We start from the raw sequence: 24,172 nt of genomic DNA on the forward strand, positions 1-24,172 counted from the left end.
CAGAAAGAGGAAAAGGTATTGTAGTACAAAATAATGTATTTGATCAATTCTAAGATGTACCTTTTCCACATTTTGATGTCTCTCAAACTGAGATGTGTCTTAATGATTGGGGGCATGTCATTTCCAATTGGCAAACACTTTCTTTTAGTGGTACAGAACGTAATAGCATATCTTACAATTAATGGCATCTTATATTTGATGAACTGTGATATTAGAAAATGGGAAATTAAATTCCATGGTCTCTCCAACTATAAAGTTCTACTATCATCTATAAGCTATCAATATGCAGCAAAATATGCCTATATGGAAACAAAAAACCTAGACCTTACTGCTGTATATCAGATTGCTATTTGTGTTCATAATAATTTTTAAAACAAGACAAACTATACTAAAACATGTAACTACACTGTCTTTTTAATATATGTGAAATACACAAAACATCGGGCCAGAAGCTGCAGAAACTTATTTTCAGAATAGGTGAGGTAAGGATTATCAAAATCTTTCCTACACCATCTGGCAAAGCATTTCACTCACACTGTGGGGAGATGGATAGGACAGTGAGAATACAAGACCACTTATAAACTAAAAATAGAGGGACTAGATCTGTCTTTCCTTTCTAAAGTGCTTAGAGGTTTCAGGGTGGAAAAAAAAGCTTTGTGGTGTAGCCATGTAACTAGTTTTGGTTAAAGAGATTTAAATGGAATTGTGGAGGTATGTGTTTTTTCTCTTTCTTTTCTAGTCAGTTGCCGGGAATGGAATGAAGAGTTTGGCTGTCCCCTTATTTGATGCCTTAGACCACTGTGTACAGCAAGGTGTCTCAACCTCAGAACTATCGACATTTGGGGCAGATAACCCTTTTCTGTGGGGGCTTTTTCGCTGTAAGATGTTTAGCAGCACCCCTGACTCTACCCACAGGATGCCAGTAGCAACCTCCCTGCCCAGTGTGACAATCAAAAATGTCTACGAACATTGCCAAGTATCACCTAAGGGGTAAAAATGTCTCTGGTTGAAAGCAGCTGGTGTAGAGGAAACACATATAAAAATGCTATTCTGTGGCTATCCTATTTCAAGAGTTCTATATGTATCTATGTGTGTGTGTGTGTGTGTATGTGTGTGTGTGTGTGTGTGTGTGTGTGAGAGAGAGAGTGTGTGTGTGTGTGAGTTTGTCAGATCACATTTCTATTTGTTTGTCTGGAACATAAGATCACTGCATATGTAGAATCTGACATGAATGAGAACTGGAAAATTTTGATGAATCGATGGAATATTAATTCACATTTAGATGTCATTAAGGCTTAAAAAGAACATCTGGCCAAATTACTTCCAGAACTTGTTGCTAAGCATGGATTTGCTACTTATATAGCTAAATGTTTCATATTTAAGATTTCCCATTAAAGGATGCATTTGGAAAAGAAAATGAGTGTGTGTGTGTGTGTGTGTGTGTGTGTGAACCTCTGTGGGGACAAAGAGAGGAGAGAGGGAGAAAGTAGGGGGTAGAGAGGAGTGTGGACATGGAACAAATGGAGATGAATGAAATGATGAAAAACAGTTAGCAATCTATGATGCTGTGGAATAGTGTTTTACTTTTTCATGAAGCTCTGTTTACCACTGAGCACTTTCATAGTTCTGATGAAACTGAATTATTCTTTTCTAGCAAGTAGTGAGGTATCAAGTTCCTGAAGATTTAATCATTATAAAGATAGGTTGACTGTGCTTGCATTTCAGAACTTTATCTCAGGAAGTCAAAGCTATAAACAGGCTGATGCAGAGCTTATCCCATTAAAGGAATATTAATACCTTACAATATATATTCTTAAAATGCTCTAGTTTTTTTAATGATTTTTTTTTTTTGGCTGCGCTGCATGGCTTGCAGGATCTTAGTTCCCCGACCAGGGATCCAACCCAGGCCCCCTGCAGTGGAAGCTCGGATCCTAACAGCTGGACCACCAGGGAATTCCCTAAAATGCTCTGTTTGCCACTTTTATTCAACTAGAAGCTGTTCATAATTTGAACATATTATAAATGAAATTTCCTAGAAGAAATAATTAAAATGACATATTATATAGACATTATTTAAGGCTTTAACATGTTTAAAGACAGTTTTTAACATTACTATGTTTAGAATCCTGTCAGAAGAAACCTTAAAAAATAACAATGGCTACATGATGGAAAAGAATGTTTAGGCTTTACAAATTACCATAGCACAAACTGATGCATGCCTACTTCCTCCTGTGCCATCCATAAACATGTAGTACATGTGAGCTTCAGGGGCAAGAAACGAGGAGCGTGCTGCTGTATATTGTGTTGATTACAGAGAAATGAGAGATGATGTTGTGAATGTTAAGAGATGAGACCAAAGCTCATGAAGAGAAAGATGAAGATTACTATTTATCTGGATAAGGCACACTTGAGAAAGCTGTTTCAGGTACTAACTTAATAATTAGATTTGTGGGAAGGCCCTCGTATTACAGCCCTCTGAAAGTTATTTAGAAATCTATTTGTCTTTCCACTTTTTTGAGAAAGAAGCAAATAACAACTGGGGCATTCTTGAAAGAAACAATGTTCTAGTAAACATCCTGGGAAAGCTCCTTTTTGAAGAATTAGAATTTTAGAAGTAAAAAGGATTTTAGAGATCATGTAATCCAACTTATTTTTACTTTTACACATGAGGAAATTGAGACCCAGGGAAGTGGTGACCATCACTTGCACTGGCTATGGCTGCAGTGAACTTGTAGTTTAATAACAGGCACAGATAAAAAGACCCTGAGTCATCAAGTAAACATTAATTGACGGTCATTATTCACTGATTCCAAACTTGGCTGGGTATCAGGATCACCTGAAAAGCCTGATAGTACATTCCTAGGCCCTTTCAGACCCTGTGAAGAAGACATGTGGGGACAGGTTCAGAAGTCTGTATCAAAAACAAAGTCTTGGGGCTTCCCTGGTGGCGCAGTGGTTAAGAATCCACCTGCCAATGCAGGGGACACAGGTTCGAGCCTTGGTCTGGGAAGATCCCACATGCCACGGAGCAACTAAGCCTGTGTGCCACAACTACTGAGCTCGTGTGCCACAGCTACTGAGCTCGTGTGCCACAGCTACTGAAGCCAGCGCGCCTAGAGCCCGTGCTCCACAACAAGAGAAGCCACTGCAATGAGAAGCCCGCGCACCACAACTAAGAGTAGACCCGCTCGCCGCAACTAGAGAAAGCCCGCGTGCAGCAACGAAGACCCAACGCAGCCAAAAATAAATAAAAATAAAGTAAATTTCAACAAAACAAAACAAAACAAAAACCAAAGTCTCCATAATTCACAAGGAGCTGGTCCTTAAACACAAACGTGTGAAAAATTAAACAGTATCTGATAAGCTTGAAACACATAAAATTCCTTTTAAACAATTTTAAGAGTAAGAATTAAGAGTTGTAAATACTTGGCAGCTTCAGCTGTAGTCGTGCAAAAACTTTGGCTGCCGGCCATGACCCTACTGGCAAGGGCAGAATGACTAGTAGGTTATGAAGGCAGAGGGATCACAGAGACTATCATGAGAGCAGCTGCCTCTTGTTGTTATAATTTGTCTCTTTATGTAAACATCCTATTTCCCCAACCAGTTCTACAGGTCCTTCAAATGCAAGGACCACATTTCATGATTTCCCATATTCACTGCCTCTTGAAAGTGCCTTGCATATTTCAGGAAGTATGGAATAGTGTCTAAGAAGAAGGGTTTTAGGATTAAAAACCTAGATTTGAATCTAGAGCTTCCACTTTCACTTACTGTGTGATACTGGGCAAGTTATTTCCTTCTGTGACTCAATTTCTTTATCTGCAAAGAATACAGATTACACTGTAAAGAGTAAACAATCTTACCTATGTAAAGAGCTTAGCATAATGTATGGAATGTGTTATTTAAAAAAATAACGTGGGCTTCCCTGGTGGCACAGTGGTTGAGAGTTCGCCTGCTGATGCAGGGGACACGGGTTCGTGCCCCGGTCCGGGAGGATCCCACATGCCGCGGAGCGGCTAGGCCCGTGAGCCATGGCCGCTGAGCCTGCATGTCCGGAGCCTGTGCTCCGCAACGGGAGAGGCCACGGCAGTGAGAGGCCCGCGTACCGCAAAAAAAATAAATAAATAAAATAAAAATAAAATAATAACGTATATAACATGCGCCTGGCTAGGAGTATGGGTACTGAGGATATAATAGTGAAAATGACAGATAAAAATCCCTGTACCTGTGGATTATTTTGGTGGGTGGGGGGACACAGATGACAAACAAGCAAGATAAATATAATTCTTGATACAAACAAATGCTATAAGAAAATAAATATGATGTGGTAAAGAATGGCTGAGAGGTAAGGCGTGTTGCAGTAAATAGGGTGATTAAGGAAAACCTCTCTGAAGATGTGACTCTGAGTTAAGAAATGAAGGATGAGGAGACAGCCATGAAACAAGCTTAAGCTTAGGAATCATGCTTGAGATAGGGAACAGCGAGAACAAAGGCCTTGAGATAGGAATGAGCTTCAAATGCTCTAAAAGCACAAAGAAAGTCAATGTTGCTGGAATGTAGTGGGGGGGGGTTGACATAGAAAATGAGAGTAAGGGATGTAGAAGGTGCTCAGTAAGTGGTTAAAATACAGAAACATGTTAAGGGTTTTACAAATTTCTAGCCCTGTAGTACTATGTAGATTGTGGATGTATTTTCGTTTTCTTTGCTTTCCATTTTTCTTTCCTCCTTTCTGTCTTGGCCTTCCTGCCCAGTGCCTCCCTTAGCTCTGAGAGCTTGGGCTTTCCAGCTTCTCTGATGAGATTTCAGTCAAAGAAGCTATTTACAGCTGCTCCATTCTTGGCTGTGAATGAATACACTGAAAGAGTTGAGTGGTAAGGGAGGTAGAGATTGAAAATCTAGAATTTCTTGCAAAAATCAGCTGGGTGCTTTTCTTGTTCCCTGGCTTAAACCTGTACGGTGAAACCCTTTCCAAACACAAACAGCAGGAGACTAAAGGCAGAGGCACAGCAGGCAAACTCAGGGGCAAAACACTTTTCTCCCTCACCAGCATGCCTGAGATGACATGCAGTGGGTCCCCTACCTCTCTCAAGCTTGTGGCGGGCAGGTCTTGTCGTTTGGCATTTCCCGCCTCACTCTGTTGTCTTTTATGGTGAGGACTAAGATGTCAGGTTAGGGGCTGCCTCAGAAACTGCCAGTGAGAGGCACAAGATACAGAAGTGAGACTGGAAAAGCCAGAAGGGACACCACAAACATTTGGACATGAATTTGGAGGAACCAGACTTTGTACCATAGGAAAGGAAGTATAGGCAGAAGTACATCTCTAATGAAGAGAATTATCAATGGAAAATTGGGATTATGAATTTTGGGGATTAAAATCATCACCATGATACACTGATGATGATACGATGATACGATGATCAGCTTCTCTGATACGACAAGTGTGAAACTTAGCTTCTTTATATTTCACTTTTCCTTTCTCTACTCTCTCCATTGTTTTATTAATTATATTTAAAATTTTTCTGTTGGTTACCTTGACTTTTATATCCATCAATTTAAAATAGTATCTTCTATTCTTTTCTTTCTTTATGCTCCTACTCCTATTCCAATACTTTTAGGTAATTCAAGATGGTAACATTTTCAGTCTGTCACTGCAGTAAAAAAAAAAAAACCCAAAATCCACTTCTGTGTTTTGTCCATTAGTTGCTTCTAAAAATTAAAATCTGAATATCTGAATCTATGCCATTTTTAGAATGTTCCAAATTTCAAGGACCAATGGATTTTCCCTCCCTTTTTTTTAGATCAGTTGCACAAAACCATGTTACCTTTAGTTTGTGCATGTCTGCATGGAGACTTTTCACCTATTTTCCCTCCATGCAGCTGCCAATTGCTTTTCTCTTCACGTTAAAGAAATAAAAAGAAACCCTATGTTTTCTTATTTCTAAGATCATCCAACTTCTTAATCAATCGTTTGTTAAAGAAAATTTACATTTTTGTTGAAGACATGCTTCTTGGAGTCCCATAATGTGTACAAATTGCTTTAGGTCTTCTGCAGAATACCTATCATGGAACAATTTTCAAATTATTGAAATTTTGGATCCAGCTGTGTGTTGGGTGCTGGTCCTCTTATTTCAAGAATTCTTCTTTTCTCCCCACCCCTAAAACGCAATTTCAAGTACTTTTTCAGAAAGAATCTGTGGAAGGTAAAATTTCTAAGTCTCCCCGTGTCTGAAAATGTCTTTGTCTTCATGCATGATTGATTGTTTGTCTGTATATAGGATTATAGGTTCAAAGTCATTTTGCCCTCAGAATTTTAAAGACATTGTTACATTGTTTTTAGCATTCATTGTTGCTGGTGAAAAATTTGTTATTAACCTGATTCATTATACCTTTGTAGGTAATCTTTTCTCCTCACGGAAACTCTTAAGATCTTTTCTTTTTCCGTGGGGTTCTGAATGTTCATGATGATATGCTTAGATGTGATTCTTTTCATTCATCAACCTCATCACTTAGTTGGCCCTTTTAGACTTTTCCACTCAGTAATTTTCTTTTATGATGGCTTAAAACTACATTCTGCTATGCATTTTCTCTTTCTGGAACTCCTATAGTTAGGTATTCAACTTTCTGGATTGATCCCTGTATTTCTTAGCTCTTCTCTCATTTTTCATCTCTTTTTCTTTTTACTTTACTTTCTAGAAGATTTTATTTTTTCTACCTTTTTGAAAAATTAAATTAGTTTTCATTTAGCACTCACTTTTACTTTCCATGAACTCTTTCTTGCTCTAATTATTTCTTTTTCATAATTGTATGTTCATTTTCTTAAATCTCTTTGAGATATTAATTAAAATATCTATTGAATTGTCTTCTGTTCCCTGAATTATTGCTGTTTGTTCCAGGTTCGGTTATTTTGCTTGTTCATACCAGTTCTTCTCCTTTATGCTACCAGTTCATCTCAAATATGATCCTTATTAGCCATCAATGTTATGACTGAAGGGCTAGGTAAACATATATAGCTAGATGGCATGGATTCCTACGGCAGATGAGTAGCCTAGTTCCTCAGTAGGCCTCCCCGTGACTGTCAGGCTTTCAACATTCATTTTAGGATGCCTGAGAAGGAAGCTGGCAGTTTCTGGCTCACCCTAGACGTTTACTCTGGGAGAACTATAACCATTTAGAAGTTTTAGTTCTTTCCAGACATTTCTTTCAATCTCTTTACAGAATAGATCTTGGTTTTTAGCTTGGGAATAAATGTCATCACTGCACGCAAGGAGAGGATGTGCCAACTCGTGTAACTGTTTAGAAGGAAATCCTTCAATTCATCACCTTGATGTCTGCCTCATTTTCTACTTCCACTCTTGATACCTGTTGACTTTGAGCTTAAAATCTTTCTGGAAACTCTGCTTAAAGAATAGTTTCCACCTCTGTTCCAGCCTTCTCCTGAGCATGTCCTGGGCTTAGCTGCCACCACTCTGGCTTATCATCAGTATGGTGATGAAGAATTATGTCAAATTTCTGGTCAACTACTTCTTCTCATTCCCTCTTGTATCTATTTACTGCCATTAAAGTGGAGGGACGAGGTGGAGAAACACGCTCAACTCACCAACTTAAACAAGAACTCAAACTTAGGTCTTCTGACCAGTCTCCTTACCCTTATACCTAAGTTATAGACATCATACTCAGTTATTTTACTTATTAGGTGTGTGTCCTTAGGTATGCTATTTCACTTCTTTGTGTCCCAAACTTCTCAACTATTATTTAGGAGAATGATATTGACCATATATAGTTGTAATATAAATTGGGGAGAATAATATCAGTCACATAACAGTTCAGTGAGGGTGTTTTAAGGGTGTATAGCATAATGTATGACACACAATGAGTACCCAATAAATGATAACTTAAAACATAGGGTTCTAAGCATACAAGTACATCCTATATTTTTTTTTTTTTTTTTTTTACATCCTATATTTAGTTCATATCTTGGGTATCTAACCAAAGTACTTTAATTTAAATTCCAATGGGAACATTTAAAATTTACTTTATACTTATAGCCTTGCTTACTGTTATTATTTCTAAATCAGAAGAATTCATTGGCACAAGCTATATATCTTTCTCTGAAAAGTTACTATGAACGGCTAATTTGTACCTTTTGTATAAAATATTAGGGTCTACAAAGAAGTCATTTAGAATAAAAAACTGCAGATTATCAGATGGGTAATTTGACTTGAAGAGCTATATGAATAAGAACCAACAGAAAAAAGAAATATAATGATTTTAAAAATGACTAACAAAAAAGATTATTTTCACTTAGCTATTGTAGCCAAGCATAACTGACTTGTTTAATGAAATCACCAGGAAACTCAAGGTAGAAAATCGTTATATTTTAAGACAGGTTAGTGTCCACATTAGACATTTATTTTCTGACAGAATATACTTTCTTCTTATTTTTTCTCCCCTAGCAATTAAAAAAAGTATGTCTTTGGACATATTATATAACTTTTCTGAACCTTATTTTCCTCATCTATAAATCAAGAAAAGTACTTGCTCTTTTATAGAAGTGTTATTTGAATAAAACGAATCAAGACAGGTGATCTCTTTGTAGTGGGTTCCCTGACAAGGGATTTTCCACCCCATTTAGAAATGGTCATATTCAAAGAGGTGATATAAAGAACACTGTGGATGTGTTTGATAAAATAAACTGTCCTTTCTTCATTTAAAATTGAAATAGAATGTAGCTCAAAATTATTGCAGTGAAGGAAAACCATAAAATGAGACATTAGTCAGCTACTTTTGCAAAAGCAGCAAACTCAAAATGTATTTTTCAGGGGGACAATCATCTATTATCAAACTTTAAACCCTAGCACCTTTAAGATATGTGCTGCACTTAACTTTGAAAAAGGATCACCTTCAAGAGCCCCAAAGATTGTATACTTGTGGATGGAGAACTGATGTTCTGATTGACCTTACTTCATATTTATTGGTTCTCTCTCTTTTTAGAAATCAAACTTGAGTTATTTTCCCCACACAAAATACACAGATCTACACAGACCTGATTGCCAAAATGCCTTCCAAGAACAAGAAGTCAGACAGAGGAAGACATTTGTCACTATGTCAAGCTTTGGCAAGCTTCTCTGGACATGGCAGCTGCAAAGTAGTGTGGGAGAACATTTTCTTGCTTTAAGACAGACTGTTGTCAAATTCTTCAAGATAATCTAGAGGGAATCAGACTGTGTTCTTGGTTCTCCTGTACTTCTTGTAGTTATGGGTTTGAGCTAAATGATAGAGATGTTTTTGTGAGCAGTGTTTTCTGAGGATGAGAGGCCCCAAGTGAGGAAGTTACCCAAAGATGATTGAAACATGAATCTACAGTCTTCTACAGTTATAAGGAAACAGAAAGGAAATTGCTCTTCGTCCCTTAAAAAAAAAAAAGTCTCTTTTCCTTGATCCCACCCCACTAGCAACTAACCTGTGAAGTGTGCTCTTCTGTTCATGTGCTATTTGTGTGCAAATCATTTCAGTTAAATAATTGCTATATTTCTCATTATTCTGCTTACTTTTTAGTTATACAATTCTGTTTTAAGAATCTCTTCCTGCTATGTATACAACCAGTCCATTTCCCTATTGATGCCTAGGACTCTACTGCTAAATAGCATGTAGAAATTGTCCAGTTCTAGGGATGGACACCCAGATTGTCTTCAGTTCCTTGCCATTACAATGACACTATGGTAAGCTTATACTCCCCTTTATGGACCTGCATGAGAATTTCCTTGAAAGATAAACTGAATTGCAGGATTTCTGGGTCACCGGGAGGGGTAAATATCATTTTACAAAATATTGCAAGATTGCTCTCTAGACAGGCTGCATCAGTCTACATATCCACCAGCAGGGCATAGGGGCTCCTATAGCCTCACTTTCCTGCCAACACTTGGCATCATACAGCTTTCTAATTTTTTGCCATTTTAATGAATGTAAAGTGATATCTCACTATTGTTTTACTTTGCATTTCTCTGACTACTAATTAGCTTAAGCATCTCTTCATGTGCGTGTAAGCCTGTTGGGTTTACTTTTCTGTAAACTGCTTGTTTATAGCCTTTGCCCATTTCCTATTGTGATTCCTATATTTCTGTTTCGCTGCAAGAGATCCTGCTGTATTCTAGATATTATTTCCTTGTCAATTTTAGACACTGCAATATCACCCAATCTGTCATCTTTCAGGTAACTTTGCCCATAATATCTCCCCTTGAATGGAATTTTAAAAAATTTCTGATGCTACTTACTTAGTCAAAATTTTGCCTTACAGTTTACGCTTTTGGGTTTCATTTTAAGAAGTCTTTCAATGCTTTGCCACAAAAATATTCTCTTATAATCAACTACTACCATTAAAGTGTTACCTTTCACAGTCAGGTCTTTAACATTGGGAGTTCACCTTAGTATATGATATTGGGTAGTGATCCAGTTATTATTTTTATCCATTGAGTGAGCCAGGTTCCCAACATTATCAGCCTTTATCATACAAATAAATGCCTTATATGCATGTGTATGTCTCTGAGCTCTCTGTTTTGTTCCACTGTTTCCCATGTCTGTTTTCTGGTCAATACTATTATGTTTCATTGCTGTGGTTGGGTAGTATGTCTCAATATTTGCTTAGGCAAAGCCTACCTCTTTCCCCTTTTCAAAGCTGACTTTTATTTTTCTATTTAAAGTAAGCTATCAAGTTTCTAAAAAAAATCTATATAGAATTTTGATTGGTTCTGCATTAAATTTATAGCTCCATTTGATGAGAATTGACATTTTTAATACAGTAAATTATTCCCTTTCAGAGCATGTGATGTCTCTCCATTTATTCAGATCATCTGTTTTGTCCTTCAATAGAGCTTCAAAATTTCTCCATAAAGGTTTTGTGTATTCTTGATTAAGTTACCTTCTAGATAATTTATGGGTTCTGTTGCTATTTTAAATGGCATCTTTTTAGTTATAACTTTTGTTGGAGATTGTTGGTGTAGAGAAATGCTATTGATTTTTGTACATTGATCTGGTATCCATCAACCCCGCTGAACTTTTTATTCTCATATTTGTCTGTTGATTTTATTGCTAAACAGTCATATCATCTACAAATAATCTGATCTTTATATCTCATTTCTTTTTTTTTCTTACAGAATTAGTTGTAACTTTCAGTAACTATGTTAAACGGCATCAGTGATAGTAAACATTTTCGACTTAAAGGGAACATCTTAAAGAAAAAATTCTTCCTTTAAGTATAGGGTTGACAGAGGCAAGTTTTACCAAGTTAAGAGTATCCTTCAATTTCTAGTATACCATTAAAAAAATTAGGTGTTGGAACTTTGTAAAATGCCTTTTTACATTGATTAAAACTATCATATAATTTTTCTAACTTCTTCTATTATTGCTGTGAATTTCATTGATATACTTTCTGATGTTAAAGCATCCTTTTATTCTTGAGATATACACCAGTGGGTCATAATGTATAATTATTTTAATATATTTTAATATTTGCTTAGCCAAGATTTCCTTTAGGATTCTTGGATCTATATGCAGAGTTAAAATGGGACTTTGTTTTTTTAATATTGTCCTCATGTGGCTTGGAATCAAAATCATATAAAATAAATTGGATAATTTTGGGTTTTATTGGTTTTAAGAACTTGTAAAAATAGAAGAACTTTTCCTTAAAAGTTTGGTAGAATTCATATACAAAACCATGTTCGCAGGCCTGAAGCTTTTCTGGGAAGTGAATGATTTAAAACTCTCTATGCTTATGGTTGTATTCAAGTTTTATATTCCCTTTGTGGCAAATTTGGCATTGTATATTTTCTATCAATTTATCCATTTTTTTCATTTCCTCTAGTTTTTAAAAGTTTGTTACAAAATAATCATATATTGTTTTTAAAATAATAATAGCTTTAAAAAACATTCCTTTGTATCTTCATTCTGTGTATTATTTGCCTATTTCCTGTTTATTTGCATATTTTCTCTTTAATTATTGAGTCTCCCTTATTTATCTTTTCAAAGAAATTTAGTTTTTTTATAACTAAAAATTTTTAAACTATTTTGAAATACTTTCAGACTTTCAGAAGATTAGCAAAGACAATACAGGAAGTTCCCATATACCCTTCACCCAGCTTCCTATAACATTAACAACTTACATAAAATTATTAAAAACTAAGAAACTAATATTAGTACAACACTGTTAACTAAGCTACAGATTTTATTCAGATTTCCTCAGTTTTTCCACTAATGCTCTGTTTCTCTTCCAGGATCCAAAATAGGATACCATACCTTATGGGCTGAATTATGTTTCCCCAAAATTCGTATGTGGAAGTCCTAACTCTTAGTACCTCAGAATGTGACAGTATTTTGAGACAGTACCTTTAAAGAGGTAATTAAGTTAAAATGAGGTCATTAAGATGGACCCTAATCCAATATGATTTGGGTCTTCATAAGAAGAAATTAGGGCACAGGAACACACAAAGGGAAGACCATGTGAAGACACAGAGAGAAGATGGCCATCTACAAGCCAAGGAGAGAGGTCTCAGAAGAAACCAACCCTACTGATGCCTTGACCTTGGACTTTTAGATTCTAGAATTATGAGAAAATACGTTTCTGTTGTTTAAACCACCCAGTCTGGGTACTTTGTTATGGCAGCCCTAGCAAACTAATATATCATTTGTTTTTCATATTTCCTTAGTCTCCTCCAATCTGTGACAGTCTCTCAGTCTTTCCCTGCCTTTAAACAATACTCTCTTATGTTATCAACTATCAGTTGACACTTTTGAAGAGTGCTGCTAAGGTATTTTGTTGAATATCCCTCTATTTGGATTTGTCTGATGCTTTCTCATGATAAGCCTGAGGTTATGGACTTTTGGGAAGAATACAATAGAGGGGAAATGCTCTTCTCATTGCATCACACCACAGAGTACATAGTATCGATATGTCTTATTACTGGTGATGTTAACCTTGGTCACTTGGTTCGTTTGCCAGGTTTCTCCATTCTAGTTACTATTTTTCCCTTTCCGTATTTTATTCTAAGTGAATCACTAAGTTAAGCTCACACTCTAAGGGAAGGTGAATTCACTTCTTCCTGGAAGGAGGGGTATCAAAGAATTTTGGACATATGTTAAAACATAAGGGAAGGTGAATTCACTTCTTCCTGGAGGGAGGAGTATCAAAGAATTTTGGACATATGTTAAAACCACTACAGTAATGAATAAATGTTTTGGGGGAGATGATTTGAGCTTATTTAAATATCCTGTTTCTTCTTAATGTTTTTCCCACTAATTTTAGGATTTATCAGCAGGTCTTGCCTGCAACAATTATTAATGTGGTATTCTAATGATGATTTTCTATTTCCCTCATTCCTTCTAAATGTATGAGTTGGAATTCTTTTGTAACAAAGAGTTCTGTCTTCTTCCTCATTTATTAACTTAATCATTTATTCATATGAGTATGGACTTATGGATATTTATTTTGGGGGTTGAATCCGATATTATCATTATTTATTTCATTGCTCAAACTACTCCAGCTTCGACAACTGGGAACTCTTTTAAGTTGGCTTGTGTGTCTTTTTGACATGCCCTTGTTCTTATTTTCTGAAAATGATGCTTTAAGTGTACCTTGCATTTTCCCTGCCCCAGCCCTAGGTTCAGTCATTTCTCTAACCCTTGTTCCAGAATTTTTTTTTTACTTGTAGCGTATTCACTGCCATTCAAATCTAAGTATTCATTAATTTTCTTTTTCAACCTAAGGGTTATTTAGGAATTTGTTTTAATTTTCCAAACATGTGAGGTATATTTAAGCTATCCTTTTAAGAAACTTAATTTATAATTTAATGCATTATGACTAAAGGACATAGTTTGTATGACACTGATCCTTTGGAATCTGAGGTTCCCTTTGAAATATTATCTCTGGTTTATTTTTGGTAAATATTCAGTAAATATTCTGTGCATGTTAAAACAAAAAGTGAATTATTTGTCACATGAAGAGCTCTATATATGCCTAAATAGCTTAAGTCTACAGCTTAATTGTACTGTTGAGATATTTGCTAATTGCTTCTTTCTCTTCAATCTATCAGTTTCTCAGAGGTATGTCAGAATTTCCAACAATTATTTCTTTCTTATGTCAATTGTTGATAAATATACACACATACACACAAGCACACACACGTGCCCTTGGCAGCATATATGCCCTTGGTAGCTATATCCTCTAAATCCACTGTATCTTTTCCGCATATACAGTGTCTATATTGGTTAGATATTCCAGTTACCTATTTATTTCTGCATAACAAATTACTGAAAAACCTAGGGGCATAAAACAAGCATTTTTTCTCACAGTTCTGTGGATCACAGATCTGGGAAGGGCTTGGCTGAGTGGTTTGTTTCTAGTGTATGCAGTGTCAGCTGGCATGGCTGGGGCTGGAAGACCCACTTCTAAGGTGGCTTCTTCATTCATATATCTGGCAACTGGGCTGCGAAGTTTGGAATAGCTGAGGGATGCATGGGCACTGCTCAGTAAACTCTCTTTCCACATTTACTCCACCTGGCACCTTGCATTTACTTCCAGCAGGGTAATAGGGTAGTAGGGCTTCTTATCTGCAGAATACACTTACTCCTCTCAAGTCCCCCACCCCCAAAGTCTTATCTCACTGTGATATTGTCTTGAAGTCAGGGCTTAGCCAACTGAATGAGACCCAGATGAGCATGAGTGCTATGTGTATAGTTCAAGTATAGTATCTCTCAATTTAAAGACCTGTAAAGAAACATTATCTGTCCCCTGCCCCCAGTATCCCTGAAACATCCACATGTGATAACGAGATAGGACAATTACAATAACACTTCAGTTGAAAAACCAGGGGAACAGGATACACATAGCAGTTACTAGTCTATAGCAATTCTGAAATTCATTTCAACACATACTGCCAATTCCTTGATTAGGACCAGTCCTGCTCCCTGGGAAAATTCTCTTAAGGTCCTGGCTTTACCCTCTGGCCTCTTGATTCTGTCCTCTGAGCTACCCTTCCTTTTCCCTAAGAAACTGACTATATTTGCAATTGAGTGGCCTTCTCAGCCTGCTTCTTGCCCATAGAAGGGTGGGGGTGGGGAAAGTGTCTTTTAAAATTTTGCACTACCTCTTTTCTTTTTAATTCAAGATGATAGTGCTCCTACCTATGCTATTCATTGAAAAACGTAGGTTTCCTATGAATCTTACTGGATTTCATTCTATTAGACAGAAGTCACATTTACAAATCTCTTTAAGACAGGAAGTTTTCTATCTTGGGTCCTGTGGTTACTGTGCTAATAATGCCTTGAGAATCTTAGAATCCCTGTTGTTTGTCAGCGAGGGTCTATGAGGCATACCCATAAGACCATCAGAAGTCCTTTAGTCTAGCTGAGAGCCTCTATGAAACACTGCCTTAGACCTTTCTTAAGTTTTAACAAAGGATTTTCCAGACCCACCCTGAGGTGGTTCTTTGCTCTGAAGCCATTTCATATTCTGAGAATCTTTTGCTAGAATAGACAGGGGATGTGCAAGTTTTATTTCCAAATCCTGACTCTAATATTTCCTCTAAATTTCACCCCAAAACTAATCAACTCCACAACAGCATTATTCACAATACCCAAAAGATGGAAGCAACTCATTGTCTATCAACAAATGAATGAATAAACAAAATACAGTATATACATACAATGCAATATTATTCCATTAAAAAGGAAGGAAATTCTGACCCATGATACAACATGGATGAAACCTGAGGACATTATACAAAGTGAAATAAGCCAGCCACAAAAAAGACACATATTGTATGATTCCACTCATGAGATGCCTAAAAGCATCAAATACTTAGAGATAGAAGTTAGAATTGTGGTTCGAATATAGGAGCTGGGCAGAGGAGGGGGATGGGAAATTGTTGTTTAATGGGTATAGAGTTGTAGTTTTGCAAGATGAAAAGAAGTCTGGAGATTGATTGCATAACAATATGAAGTAATTAACACTACTAAACTGTACATTTAAAAATGGTTAAGATGGTAAATTTTGTTATATATATTTTACCACAATTAAAAAATTTAAAAAGCCAAAAACAAAACAAGACTAAGCAACTCTTTCTTTAGTTCATGCCTTTCTCTTTGTATTCTATCACAGTCAGCTAGAAAAAGCCAGGTAGTATTCTCTGCATTTTACCTAGAAACTTCCTTAGATATATCCATAAGTTCATTGGTTTACAGGTGACAGTGTTGCCAAACTTTCCAACTATTATGTACCAAAGGTTGCTTTTTCTTCTGTCTCCAGTATCATTTCTACACTGTCCTTTAAGACTCATCAACATATTCCCACTTTTATTAACCATTTCTTTGAGGCCCTTCTAGCTTCTGCCTCTGCCTGGGCCCAAAGCCAGTGCCATACGTTTTAGGCTTCTGTTATGTAAGCAACCCCCTGCTAGGCACCAGGTCCTGTTCTGGTTATCTACTGTTTGGAGGAAATGACTGATGGCAGCTGGTCTAACAGCATCTGTTTTTATCAACTCTTTATTTTGGCAGAACCTCTGCCCTGATTCCCCATCAAAATTGACTAATGGGTTGTTACTGTCAATTTCTGTAGTGATGAAGAAGGAAAATTATGGCCCAAGGTAACGTGGTGAAGAAACAAAAGAATTTCAAAACGTTCCTTCAACATATCCAGTTTTTCTTTCCATTCATTCACCCATAGCAGTCCATGATAGTTTTCTGTTTCCTTGGGTTTTCGCACGTGCACGTGCTCTCTCTCTCTCTGGTCATGGTTATTTTAGCTACTGTTCACATCTCTCTAGCATCTGCAATTTTTCAAGGTTAATTTTGGGGAGGTGGGGGCTGATTTAGGAGCTGAGGGAAAATATTACAAAGACATGGGCTATGGAAATTTTAGTCTGGTGGGAAAAACATCATTAAAAATCCAATATTATAATAAAAGGTGCTAATGATATGAAGAAGGTAAGCACAGTGTATTATGGGGAGAATAGAGAAGCAGTTTCTAAATGAGACTTGGAGTTCACAGAAGGCTTTAAAAAGGAGCCAGGTAGGAGCTATGATAGGTGAAGCACAACTGAGACAAAGGAACTTCAGATATAAAGGTATCTATAAAAGAATGATTTTTTGAGATAGCATGATTTAGGACCCCACAGGTAATTCTGAATCGTCTGGAACAAAGAATGTATGCAAGTGAGTGGGTGGAGAAGTTAGAAGTAGGAGGGGCTTGAATATAATGTTATAGCAAGGAGCTTGGATTTCATTCTTCAGGAGAGTGGGAAATATTGATTTTAAGCAGGGAATTGTGAGGATCATATTTACAAGTTTCAAAGATTAAACAGACAGCAGTGTTTCATGCTTAAGCTCTACGGCCCCTTGCTTGCATGGGAATTTTCTAAAGCCCTGGAATAGGCACTAACAACGAATTTTGTGGTCAATTGTTTTCTGTAAAATTTGCAAAAGGAAGATACAATTGAATACTCTTTCTACTATAACTTGCCTCCATTACATTTTCCCTAGGCTGTGGGCATTACTGGAAATTGGTTAAGGGGAAGTTCTCGATAATTTAGTAATATACATTAAAGTAGTCTGTAGTCACTTCTGTCTATAGCTAAGTTCTGGTATAGAAATGCCTTCTGGTAATGATCTTACTACCCAACCAGCACTTGTAACATAAGCATGTAGGGCCAAAGGTCATATTGTGATAAAAATGTATATTCATAGTTTTGTATTTGTTTCTTAAAGAAGGACCCTAAACCGTATAAACGTGAGGGCCTACAAACCGAGATCTTCACCTGGAGCAATGCCAGACAGGACCAAATTATAAAAATTTGAACCAAACTATTATAAAAATTTTTTAGCTCTCTGAGAGATGAAGATCTGAACCAGGCAGAAATAGCAGAAATGGAGAGGAAGGGTCAAGGTGCATGCAGGGAGTAGAATCTGTGGAACTTGGCAATTGTTTTGATTTGGGCGGTGAGTTTCAGAACGAACAAGTTATCCACCAGATAATTGTAAGGACGGAAGCCCCATTCATGGGGAGAGAACGTCAGGGAAATTCCAAATTTGGTTGGAGGATAAATCCTGTTTGGTGCTTTTGCTGCCTCTCAGGAGTCAGAAAGAGAAGTGGAGGAAAACGCTAGTCTGCGGCTCAGCTAAGCACCTAAAGGTTTGGGGGATGTTATTTGCTATATTTTCCATTCTCTGGCTGCCACTTACCAGGCTCTTGTCGGCCCTCATCTTCCGGTCCTCAAGCCACCGCACGTCAGCCACTTCCGCGCCTTCAGAGTTTCCCGGCGGTGCCCGCTCACCGGATGTGGGAGCAGCACTTCCGCCTCAGAGGGGCTCGCTCAGGAGACACAGGGCACATGCGCGCCGGGGTTTTCCGCTCAGGAGACACAGGGCGCAGGCGCGGCGGGGTTTTCCGCGGGCCCAAGTTCTGCCGGCGGGTGTGCGTCGGCGTTTGAGTGTTTGCGTTGCTGTGGCTGAATGCTTTTTCCAAACCGAGAGAGCATTCTCTTTCCGCTTAATGACCCAGGCCTCCATTTCCCCACCCGCCACGGAAAGTCACGGCGCCTTCCCAAGGGCTTTGTAGGTCTCCAGGCACCGAGGCCCAGGCGCTAATGAAGAAGAGTCATTGCTGATTTCCAGCTGCTAAACGCACGGCTCATTACATTTGGTGGGTTTTTAAAATTTATTTATTTATTTATTTAATTTTTGCTGTGTTGGGTCTTCGTTGCTGCGCGTGGGCTTTCTCTAGTTGCAGTGAGCGGGGGCTACTCTTCGTTGCGGTGTGCGGGCCTCTCATTGCGGTGGCCTCTCCTGTTGCGGAGCACGGGCTCTAGGCACATGGGCTTCAGTAGTTGTGGCGTGCAGGGTCAGTAGTTGTGGCTCGTGGGCTCCAGAGCACAGGCTCAGTAGTTGTGGCGCACGGGCTTAGTTGCCCCGCGGCATGTGGGATCTTTGCGGCCCAGGGCTCGAACCCCTGTTCCCTGCATTGGCAGGCGGATTCTTAACCACTGCATCACCAGGGAAGCCCACCTTTGACGGTTTTACTCTGAGCCCAGAGAGCTTCATGAGTTGAGTTTCAAGTCTGCAGTGACCTTTTGTTTCCTGTATAGGAACCTGGAATTAAGGGGGGAAATTCTCAGCCATTAAGATACCAATTTCTTAAGCCAGGTTCTCAAGCAAGGGGCCAGAGTAATTGCATCCTCCTGGAGTCCCAAATTAACCCGTGACCCTGAGCCAGCTCTGGAGGATTTGGAGATTTCCATTATCTTGCCCTAAAGGGTAGCTAGATAGTGGAGGAAAACTTGACCTTATTATTACTAATGATTGTGGAACAAACAGAAATACATATTTTTATTAGTTTCCTACTTACATTCTTTTATTTTTTTTTTTCTGTACGCGGGCCTCTCACTGTTGTGGCCTCTCCCGTTGCGGGGCACAGGCTCCGGACGCGCAAGCCTAGCGGCAATGGCTCACGGGCCCAGCCGCTCCGCGGCATGCGGGATCCTCCCGGACCGGGGCACGAACCCGCGTCCCCTGCATCCGCAGGCAGACTCCCAACCACTGCGCCACCGGGGGAAGTCCCTACTTACATTCTTTATAAGCCGTTCAAGTATACCAAAATGTAGTGGATAGTGGTAGTCCAGTGGGAAATTTTATGTCGCTGAGGAAGATGGCTGGTAACTTAGAGTGTGAATACGAATCTGCTGTGATTATACCTTGAACCATTGACTTAGAAATCTTACTTCAGTGAGGCTTACCCTGACCACCCGTTAAAAAAAGTTTAACCTACTCCCAGCCATCCTTCTTACCTCCTTGAAGGTGTTTTCTTTTGTTTCTGTTTTCTCCATTGCACTTTTTAGTTGTAATACGAAGTGTAATTTACTTATTTATTATAGCCCTGGTTTATTATTTGTCTTTCTCACACTAGAGTTAAGCTCTATGAAGGCAGGAACTGTTTTTTTCCTGCTTACTAATGTATTTCAGAGACCTAGAACAATTTTGGCTTATAGTAGGTGCTCAATAAGTAATTTATTGAATGAATGAAAAACTGAATATGTTATTTTCCAAAGACCATAAATAGAGCCCAGAGTGAGCTTGCCCTGATTGCCATGACCTATATGGAACACAGTTTTATGGGAAGTCCTGGTTGGTGAAGACAGCAGGCCAACCAATGTTTGTGGAATACCTGTTCTACCCCAAGTGATAACTTTCCACATTCCTCAGAATTTAGCATCCGTTCTCCATGAAATATTCTGATACTTTTTAAGGCATCTTAAACCTTTGGGGTTCCTTGGGCAGGACCTATGTGGTTCATCTCCATGGCATCTCTTATCTTGATATGCACATACCAGACAATAACTATTTGTTGAAAGAGCTAACTGGGTTAAGGCATTAGGTCACATGAATAGTATTTGTTTTATGGAATTATGGTCCACAGTAGTATTATTTTGCAAACTGGGGTATTTCTCTGAAGGATTTATAAGGTTTTTATGATAAATTTTTGGGTCTTCCTTTCAGTGATCCTCTGAAAAATGAACTTACACATATTCTGGGTTGTCTGGATAACCAAATACTGATGGGAGGTTTTGGTGTGCCTGTTTGTTTTTGTGTCTCTTTTGAGCATGTTAGCACTAGGTAACATAGTACATACTTTGTCACAGGTTAATAAGAACAGAGGCAGCCTTAAAAAGTAAATGATTTATTCACTCTGGATGAAGCCCAAATGACATTAAGCCACTCTGTCAGAAGCTTTCACAGTAGTTTAAAAGGAGAAAAGAGATGAGAAAAATGAGTCATAACATGTGGTACAACAGGCTTGCTGAACTAGCAGTTGGTACCGTATTTCTTTTCTGAGAGGTAATTTAGTTCAGCAAAACATAATCATTGGTGTTTTTAAGTTAATTTTTTTTTTTTTTTTTTTGCGGTACGCGGGCCTCTCACTGTTGTGGCCTCTCCCATTGCGGAGCACAGGCTCCGGACGCGCAGACTCAGTGGCCATGGCCCACGGACCCAGCCGCTCCGCGGCACGCGGGATCCCCCCAGACCGGGGCACGAACCCGCGTGCCCCGAATCGGCAGGCGGACTCTCAACCACTGCGCCACCAGGGAAGCCCTAAGTTAATTTTTTAAATTTAAAAATTGTTGGCTTTATAGTTTTTCATTTGTTTTGCTATTTTGTGTGTTTTGTAGCTAGAAAAGCTATAATGTAAGGAATTTGAGCCCACCTTTATGTTTTTACATATTTAATAATATCATAACGAAAATAGTTTAAGTTGGGGACATGGGACCTTGAAAATGTGTTTTTACATTTAGCGAGTTTTAGTGGGGTGTTTATGCTTTACTCAACCTGGTGAAAAAAAGTCATTGTAGAGCTTTGGGCTTCAGGGCCAGTCCCCAGAATACTCATTTCAAGTAAGTCCAGGTGCGATAGGTCAGTGTAGGACAGATAGGTCTGTTACTGCTGGTGCTAGGGGTGCTGGTGGTGGTGAAAAATAGGAGAGAGTGATCTTAGGAAAATATAGGAAGATTGGTTGGCAGATATGGAGGAATTTTAGGTAAAGTTGGAGCTTTCTTTGCAATTTTGTTTTTGGCTCTGAATTTGTGAGTTCTCTTTCTTAGTGACCTTTCTCAAATGGGTAAGTGAAATGCAGTGTTTTTATTTCTAGATGTAAAAGAGTAAACACTAAACGGCACTTCTGTGGATGGTGCAAATCTGTTCCGTTTGTAACACTGGAAGACCTAAAGAACTGCTTAAAGTCATTGTGATAGAAGATCAGAGGAAAGAGATGCTTTTTTTCTGATACTGTCTTCCCCTCTTAACTCATTCCCCCGCCCCCTTGCCCCAACCTTCCCATCCCAGGCCCTGCATTGGGAAATAGGAGTAGAAAGAAATAAGGGCTTTTAAAAAATTTACTTTAATAGAAGGGGTACTGGGAGCAGGTGTTATTTCAGAGTTGACTTTGCTACCATGTCCAGAGTAATACTGTCCGGAGTTCAGTCAATCAGCAAATATTTATTGAACACCTACTGTGTGCCAGGCATTATCCAGGGAGCTGAAACAGTGAACAATACAGAGTCCCTGCTTTCGGACTTAATAAAACTAATACTTTATGATTCTGTTCTATTCTGTCTGTAGCTACACTCGGTACACTTTAGGTGAATATGGGTGGGCAATTTGAAGAATTTTAGTGCATTCTTTATGCTGATTTGGCTGATTTCTAGGGTAGAATACAGAGTTAGATATTGTAAAGGCTCAAATTAATTTGTTCTTTTTGTCTTTCTCTGTTTTAAGGGGTGTCATGAAAGTTGACATAAATCTTCAGAAGGTGGACATTGACCAGTGTTCAAGTGATGGCTGGTTTTCAGGAACTCACAAATGTCACCTTAACAATTCAGAGGTAAGAACATAGAGATAAAGTTCTTTGAAATCAGAAGCTCAGAAATATAATACTTTTGAATATATTGTATTTGTGTGGGTAGGTGAACAAGAGGCATCTTACTGGGAAAAAAATCTCCTATGCAGGTCTGAATGTTGCCAAATGAACTGAAAGAGGAGTAGAAAATGAAATTTGTGCAGAATAACTGTTCATTTGGGGACTAAGAGAAGGCTGAAACTAAAATTATGTCTGAAGTTTGGCTTTAGTCAAAGGCTGACCCTATTGTTCAAAATGGGCTGGAAATCAAAATAGCCCTGAGGTGAGAAACCAGTCCCAAGAGGGGTCAGCCAAATTATGCACATTTTTGTGGAGTATGATGCTTGTTGAAACATTGATAGTATTCATTCAGACACCCTGCCATCTGCTAGAAAAGCAATAGAGAAAGTATGGCTAGGAGATTTTGAAAAAAAGGAGAAAACTGTACACAGGAAACTGAAACAGAAATGTGTGTATTTGGTGTGTTTTTTCCAATTTGCAGTTCCTATCCATACTTGATTTCATGGAACTCTGGTTGGTAAGGGACAGGCAGAGAGATCATACTTCTGGAAATAAGGCTGTCACTTGTCTTTTTTTTTTAACTATTTTTTTTTTATTGAATGAAAGATTCTTTAAATTCTGTAGTGCTTTACAATTTTCAAGTTTCACACAGTTGATTTCATATAATCCCATAATAACCCTATTTTCCCCTCTACCCCTATATTATATTTTATATATATATTATATTATATTATATATATATTCCCCATTCCCTCTCTCCACTGGTAACCACTAGTTTCTTCTCTATATCTGTGAGTCTGCTTCTTTTTTATTATATTCACTAGTTTGTTGTATTTTTTAGATTTCATATGTAAGTGATATCACACAGTATTTGTCTTTCCCTGCCTGACTTATTACATTTAGCATAATGCCCTCCAGGTTCAAACATGTTGCTGCAAATGGCAACATTTCATTCTCTTTATGGCTGTGTAGTATTACATTGTGTAATACTTCTTTATTCATTCATCTGTTGATGGACACTTAGGTTGCTTCCATATTTTGGCAATTGTAAATAATGCTGCTATGAGCATTGGGCTGCGTGTATCTTTTCAAGTTAGTGTCACTTGTCTTCTGTAGTTTCAGAGATGACATGTGATGACATCCTCATTTCATTTTCAGTAATCTATCTCTGAGGTCCCCAAATGCTCTGAAACAAATGTACAGTAAAGCTCCTGACCTTAAGTACTTGGGCTATCTCAACTTTCCATGAATTTATGAGGAAAGTCAGCTTGATTTATTTAAAATAGGGAATATTCATATAAATGTAGTAATCTACATGTTCAGTTTGAATTTTTGCCAAATACTCCCGCAGCCCACCACTACCCAAGTAATCTTCCACAGTTCCCCACATCCCCCTACATTCCACGCACACCTCCACCTGCCCTCCATACTTCCCACCACAATATCCCTCAATCCTCCCACCCCCGATGAAACCCCCCAAATCCCCCACATCCCTCTAAGCCCATCGCACATCCCCACCATGTTTCCATGACCCCCTCTTCCTCAGTACCCGACACGTCCCCACTCCCACATCTCCATACACCTCCACGTAGCCAACCCTCTGCACAGCCCTCACTTCCTTCACTCCCTGCCCCCAAATTGGGACCCAATTATGTCAATGAAGTGCTTCTATCTTGTCAAGTCACAGAGGTCAAGATCCTCTTTTCATCTCCCTTCACTGTTTGT

General features: G+C 38.3%; 1 protein-coding gene across 1 annotated transcript in view; it reads left to right on the plus strand.

Moving 5' to 3' along the window:
* GPR158 (G protein-coupled receptor 158) overlaps positions 1-24,172 on the plus strand; it is a 324,536-nt gene that overhangs the window by 8,608 nt on the left and 291,756 nt on the right. The window contains exon 2 of the mRNA XM_067703480.1: positions 22,306-22,411. Within this exon, the coding sequence (XP_067559581.1) occupies positions 22,306-22,411 (106 nt within the window). The remainder of the gene's footprint in view (positions 1-22,305; positions 22,412-24,172) is intronic.

This window comes from Pseudorca crassidens, chromosome 1, assembly GCF_039906515.1.
Source record: "Pseudorca crassidens isolate mPseCra1 chromosome 1, mPseCra1.hap1, whole genome shotgun sequence".
Lineage (NCBI taxonomy): Eukaryota > Metazoa > Chordata > Mammalia > Artiodactyla > Delphinidae > Pseudorca > Pseudorca crassidens.